The sequence below is a fragment of the Marmota marmota genome, unplaced genomic scaffold (genome assembly GCF_001458135.2).
Source record: "Marmota marmota marmota unplaced genomic scaffold, marMar, whole genome shotgun sequence".
In the NCBI taxonomy this organism is placed as follows: Eukaryota; Metazoa; Chordata; class Mammalia; order Rodentia; family Sciuridae; genus Marmota; species Marmota marmota.
The window spans coordinates 19,592,920-19,599,947 of record NW_026000153.1 but is presented as its reverse complement, the minus strand read 5'-3'; the positions used below and the strand labels follow the sequence as shown (position 1 = coordinate 19,599,947).

Sequence of the window (7,028 nt, the reverse complement as noted above, 5' to 3'; positions counted from 1 at the left end):
GGGATTCAAATGTGAATACAAAATGCTTAATGAACTCTCAGCCCAATTTCACTCCTGGCAGTTCTCCCCCCTTATCTCTGGCTTTGCCCAGCTTTCATTACCTACAGGAAGACTCATTCAATCTTGTACAAACTTCCCAAGCCCCTTACTGCAAAGCAAGACCTGCTTCTACTCCATTGTCCCATCTGTCATTCAACTTGGATTCAGCCTCATCATTGCCTACTACTAAAAGTAAGCAAGCCATTATCCTTGGAGTCTCAGTCTCTTATCCTCTACCCTCTCTCCCCAGTCTGGTAAGCTAGGAAAATACCCTTTCCAAGGACATGTTGCTTGGAATAAAAGATTAGAATCCAAGGCCTAGTCATTGTAGGCATTTAACAAGTACAACAATTATGATTATGTGTATTATTATTAGTGACAAAAAGGAGGAGAAACGGTAGGTTGAAGGTATTCTACAGACTGTGCAATGCAGAGATTTGAAGGGAGGCTGAGATCTGAGTAGGATCTATAGATTATGTAGTTGTACTATATCTATTTTTACTTCCTGATTTCAATTACTGTGATATCATTATGTAAGAAATTTTTTTATTTTTAGAAAATGCAAGGTATTTGGGGAGTAAAGGAACACCATGTATACAACTTACTTTTTTTTTTAAGAGGGAGACTCACTCTTTTTTTTTTTTTTTAGTTGTAGATGGACACAATAACATTATTTATTTATTTATAAGTGGTGTTGAGGATCAAACTCAGTGCCTCACACATGCAAGGCAAGTGTTCCACCACTGAGCTACAGCCCCAGCCCTACAACTTACTCTTAAATCATCAGCGTGTGTGTCTGTGTGTGTGTCTCTGTGTGTGCGTGCACACATACACATACATACTAAATATATGAAAAATAAAGTAAATACAGCAAAGCAAATTTAAGGAACCCAGATGAAAGGTATCCAGGAATTCTTGTACTGTTCTTGCAATATTTTTGTAAATCAAAAATTATAGGGATAGAAAAGATTGTAAGGGACTGGGGTTGTGGCTCAGGGTAGAGTGTTTGCCTGGCATGTGTGAGACACTGGGTTTGATCCTCAGAACCACATAAAAAAACTAAATAAACAAAATAAATGTATTGTGTCCATCTACAACTAAAAATATTTTTTAAAAAGAACAAAAAAAGATTGTAGGGACAGGGCACTGAGGTAATGAATGCAGCATGCTCAGTCAAGGGCATGGCACAGGTCTCAAGTCCAGGCTTCCCCTTGGATTGTTAGGCCCTAGAAGAAAAGTTCCTCTGCATACAGAACTTGAGCAACAGCTTCCATGACCAAAGGTCCAGGCCCTATGAGTTTCGTCCACTGGAGAAAGCAGATACCCATCCACATTTGCAGCTTTCCCCAGGTCACAGGAGGTGCCTGCCTCCAGGACAGAGCAGAACCCCAGAGTGGGGCACATGAAAGTAAATCAAGGGGTATATCCCCAGGAAACCTAGTTCAGATGGGGAGATCCACCAAACTGTGGGTCCTACTCCACACTCCTTTGTCAGTTAACCAAGACCCCGACCGCTATTTCACTCAAAACAGAATGTGAACCTTCAACACTTACATGGGAAAGGGATATTGAAAAGGGTCACCCTCATGGTAAAGTTTTCATGACCTGATTAGTCCAACCACCAGGACTCAGGTGCATATATTTTATAGATTTTTCTTTCTTTCACCTTTTTAATCTTCTCTTCCCTCTTTCTCTCCCTTTCCTTTCCACACATGCTAGGCAAGCTCTCTAGCACTGTACTACTGAGCTATATCCCTAGCCCAAATGCACAGATTTGATACCATCAATCCAAGTTCTCAGCAGACCCAACTCACAGGAACACTGCTCATTACCTTCACCCTTCACTGAGGTATCCCAGCTCAGTGACACTGAGTTCTTCAGACCACAGGGAAGAAAGACATAGTCTGCCACCAAAGGTTGGAGTTCTGCCACTGGCTACATTAGAGGACAGGAGGGTCAGGGACAGGAGTAGACTTGGGCAGGAAAGTGATCATAGCCAAGAAAGGCTGATGAGCCAGGTAGGAACTTTTGGAATTAATGAGACAGATGTCCTCATTTTGAGACTCCTTTCCCGGCAGAGGCATCCCAGAAGCTGTGTTTGTTCTCGAGACACTCCTCCCCAACTGGGAAGCTAGCCATATTGGACAAAGGCTAGGAATTTGGAATTGGGATATATGGTCATTTAGGCCAGTAGCTTGTGCTGATTATGATACCTGATGGCTATGTGGCTTCTCTACACAGAAAGTGGAAAAGTCTACAGAGAAAAAAAGCGGTGGGCAGAAGGGTGTGCAGGGGTGTGCCCTGCTCCACAACTGGCATGCACCTCTATGTTAGTCAGTTTTTTCATCCCTGTGACCAAAGTACCTGACAAGAACTACTCAGAGGAGGAAAAGCTTATTTGGGGCTCACAGTTTCAGAGCTTCTGTCCATGGTCAACTGGCTCCATTGCTCTGGGCCTGAGGTGAGGGAGAATATAATGTCAGAATCACACGGTGATGGAAAGCTGGCCGCTTATGGCAGCCAGGAAGCAGAGACAGAACGAGCAACAAAGTGCCAGAGACAAAATATAAACCCCAAAGGCACATTCTCAGTGACCAACTTCCTCCAGCCACACCCTACTGCCTACAGTTACCACCCAGTTAGTCCATTCAAATTATTAATCCTTCAAGTTGATTAATCCACTGATGAGATTACAGCTCTCATAATCTAATAATTTTACCTCTGAACATTTTCTGCATTAACACAAGAGCTTTGGGGGACACCTCTTATTCAAATTATAAACCTCCCACAACCTCAAAGCATCTGGATTTTACCTGAAAACAGGAGAATGATGAGAAAGGGCAAGAAAATTAAATTTACCTTTTGAAAAGCTAAGAGCACCAAACACAACTTAACAAATGAAGGCAGCAACCATAGAGGAAAAGTCCTCAAAAAGAAACTATAATGCAGTCCATGATACTGCCAGTCCAGGCTGAGCCATGTGGTGCCCCAGACCTGAGCAATCAAAGAACATCCCTGCTGGGCACCTGATCCAGGCTTCTGCCAATCAACACTGACCATCTGGTAGGCTCCTACCTCACACCAAATACAAAAACCTACTCCAGAGCCTGTTAAAGAAGAGGACTTTGGAAAAAGGTAAGAACAAGAGGTATAATCTCAGAATGGCTGGGTGTGCACTCAACACAAACCCAGAAAGACTGAAGTGTTGAACATACCTTTTAAACTTTTGGGGAAAATATTAGAAGCAAATGTGGAAGAACATTTTTATAATTTTGAGATGAAATGCTTTTTTTAACAAGATTTGAAGCCTCCAAATAAGAAAATGAAAATTGAAATTCATAAAAACTGAATACTTTTGTGTGATGAAAGACATTGTTAATCAAGTTTTAAGTTAAGCAATAGACTGGGAAGATAGAACATATTTGATAAACAAAATTTATAGGTATTGTAGGTGGGTTCTAAAAAAATCACAAATCAATTAATTAGTAGAAAATAATAGCAATGGTTATAATATAAAATATCCCTAAAGGAAGAAATGTAACAATGAATAAACATATGAACAGGTATCCAGCATTTTGCAATTAAAAAAACAATTATGTGTGTCTGGTTCTCAATTCCAATAGTTTAATGAAGATCTAAATAAAATGCTAGGTTCAAAAGAAACCAATGATATCAGTAAAAACCATAAAGTTTTATCATCTCAAACACAGACCAGGATGTAGCCAAATGTTGGCAAAGAATTCACTGGTGAAGCCATTAGAGGAGGTAATGTTGTCCTATCAATCAAAATGTTAAATGTGTACAGCATTTCAACTAGTAATTCAGCCTCTATAAACTCTAGAAGAAACATTTGCACATTTTTACTCAGCTGAAATACTAAGATTTCTATCTCAGTCTTGTTGATGATATTAAAAACTGAAATTGCCTCCAGGACTATAAATAGGAGGTTGATTTTATAATATAATATATCCATCTGGAGAGATCTTACTGCTGCTCCTCCTTGCTTCCTCTGCCAGAGCTCCCTCTGCTTGATCCTGAGTCCTCTTTGCTCTCTCTACTGGACACCATCCAATACGGTAGCCACAACCCACATCGAGTGCTTAAAAAACAGCCAATCCTAAATGAGAAGTACTGTGAGTGTGTAACACACACCAGATCTGTGTCCTAGGTCAGAAACGCCACATTTTGTTCCAGACCATTAAATGAAACCCCAAGCCAGCACCTGAGGTTGCTCCAGCACCTGGCCTCCTGCTTCTCCACCAGGTCTTCCTACTGCACTGCTGATGTCTCCAGAGGCATTTGAGCTGCAAGGATGAGAGATTAGGTGTGCATCCTGGGCTGAAGCTTCTGAGTGGAACAGGAGAAGCATATTGGCCTCAGCTGGACTCATGTGGACCAAGCCAAAACTCCTTCGTGATCCTCAGCGCACACGGCAGTGATAGCAGCCAAGATGCCAGCTCTTTTCCTCTGGTTTTCAGACATGAAGACCTCTGCTCATTATGACGTGAGTGTGGGAGACCCTGAGACACTGTCCTGGGAACTGAGCAGGTGGTAATGTCTTACTAGGCTGGAAATCACTGTGGTGACAAGGTGACGGAGTAGTCACCATGGTGATGGAGATGGAGGCCTTTGGCCATAAGTCCCAGTTTTCTGCATGGCAGCTCTAATGACAGAATGGTCACTATGGCAACCACGGCCCTCTCAGGAGCACAGAGGCCCTGCAGGAGAGTCCCTTACTCCACACCTGGCTAGAGCAGGAAGTACTGAGTGCTACTGAGCCCAGGGAAGCTGGTTGGAGTGTGAGGGACACAGTCACTTGTGGCCTCATTACTCAAAAGCCGTCCCCAAGCCACTGGAGGATACAGACCTTTTCTGCTGAGTCTGTCTAGTGGACAGCAAGCCCTCACAGCTCAGCATAGCCAGAGAGAAAGCCGACTAGCACTGAGGACGCTGCCTCAGAGACGCCATGGCCCTGCCTAGAGAACACCCGGCCTGATGAGGCCTTAGCAAGGAATAGTCCAGAAGAGAACAATGAAAAGGAGGAAATTGTAATTGAACTTCAAACCCCAAAGCAACCTGAGGTAGACCATATTCTCCCAGAGGCCCAGGGCTGGCTGTGCTCAGTGCTGGGGAGAAGCCTGGGATATCTCTGCTTTGGAAGCCTGGTAGGAAAGGCTGGGGCCCAGCTCCCCCGAGCTGGCTGCTGTGCAGATGCTGGATGACAGAGCCAGGATGGAGGCTACCAAGAAGGAGAAGGTAATTCTGCCTTATGAAGAGTTTTAGAAATGTCTGGTTTTGAGTACCCAACACTCGGGTTCATATGGCACCTGCAATAGTTTGTACCTCGGAATCAGCTTTATATATAGGTTCTTTAAAGATGTGGCTGGGGTGCCCTGTGGGGCAGGAAGGCCCCTGATTTCTAGACTGGCCCTATGATCTGGGAGTCAGGCTGCCAGGAGGCCTGGAAAGCAGCCTCCACTGGGAAGAGGCTGGGAGGGAGTTCAGAGCCCCGCTAGAGGGCTTGGGGGCTTGATTTTGACTCAGTAGACATCATGATAGGTCAAAGGCACCTCTTCCTCACAGGAAGCACCTATAGGATCCTGAGAGTTGAGGCTCCCTGGTGAGGAGTACAGAGAAGTTAGTTTTTCCAGCAACAAAGAGATCCAGACATTCTCTGAACCAGCCCTGGGTTGAGCAGTGAGCAAGGAGAAAGGTGGGACAGAGGGCATTTGCTGTGAAATGTTGGGGAGAACACACCCACATCTCTCATGCTAGATACTGATCAGAACGAGGAAAGACATGATCAGTGAGCAGGATTCAGTCACTTTGGGCATGTTTTCCTCTGGCTTCTCTCCTCCTCTATGTGAAATGACGTGGTCAGCATAAACACCCCGCTGGTCTGCTTCTAGCAAAGCTAATGATGTTAGGAGAAAAACAACCAGCCCAAGTCATAGGGCCTGCACAGTGAAGTCAGAGGAAGGTGCCCAACCAAGTTTAGAGAAGAGATTCTGCCCAAAGGGGCTACTTCAGGCCATCTGGGGAGAAGGGAAACATGTTTTTTGGTTGATGCAAGCAGAGAAATTGCTAAAAGTGGTGAGAGCTGAGTGTATGGGCTGGAGATCTGGTGCTGTTCCCAAAATGGGGGAGAAACCATGGTGTGTGCATGTATATGCTTTCATGCTTGTGTGTATACAATGCCCTTCAAAGAGTTGCCCCCAAACCCCTTCATTCACAGAAGCTTATGGGGTGAGATGTAACTCAGGCTGGTTGAGTATTGATTCTCAGAGTATGGGGCTGCCCATGCCCTTTCCATTTCTGCCCCACAGGGAGGGAGTGCTGGTCTTCACCAGGTCTGTGGACTTCAGGCCCCAGGGGGCTCAAAAATAAACTTTAAAGGAGTAATAAAATGTCAGTCATCAAGATATTTTTAAAAAATATTTACTTTTTAGTTGTAGTTGAACACAATACCTTTATTTAATGTATTTATTTTTATGTGGTGCTAAGGATCGAACCCAGGGCCTCACACATGCTAGGCGAGCACTCTACCACTGAGCCACAACCCCAGCCCCATCAAGATATTTTATCACAATATTTTTTTAAATATTTTTTTAGTTGTAGATGGACACAATATCTTCATTTTATTTGTCTTTATGGGTGCTGAGGCTTAACTCAGTGTCTCATGCATGCTTAGCAAGCACTCCACCACTGAGCCACAACCCCAGCCCTAACACAATATTTTTAAAAGATCAATATTAATTCAAAAAATTATGATGAGCAAAATATCAAATGCTAAATGAAAATAGAATGAGTGTCACTAATTCTGGCACTATGTAGTAGGACCCAGGGTCAGATGAGGGCTGTGGAACTGCAATGCCCATTCCCCTCCCCTCTTCTATGGCTGGTCAAGGATTCACCCCCCCCCTTTTTTTCTTTTTTGTTTTTGTTTTTAGTTTTTTTTTCAAGTTTTTTTTAGTAGTGCATTGAGTCGA

The 7,028-nt window shown here is 43.7% G+C and overlaps 1 protein-coding gene across 2 annotated transcripts in view; it reads left to right on the top strand.

The window, feature by feature from the left end:
* The first annotated feature begins 4,650 nt into the window (after positions 1-4,650).
* Gck (glucokinase) overlaps positions 4,651-7,028 on the top strand; it is a 51,258-nt gene continuing 48,880 nt past the window's right edge. Inside the window, exon 1 of one of the 2 annotated variants that reach the window (XM_048786521.1) lies at positions 4,651-5,295. In XM_048786521.1, coding sequence (XP_048642478.1) covers positions 5,251-5,295 — 45 coding nt within the window. In that variant the 5' untranslated portion in view covers positions 4,651-5,250. The remainder of the gene's footprint in view (positions 5,296-7,028) is intronic. The other variant, XM_048786522.1, reaches the window with a different exon arrangement.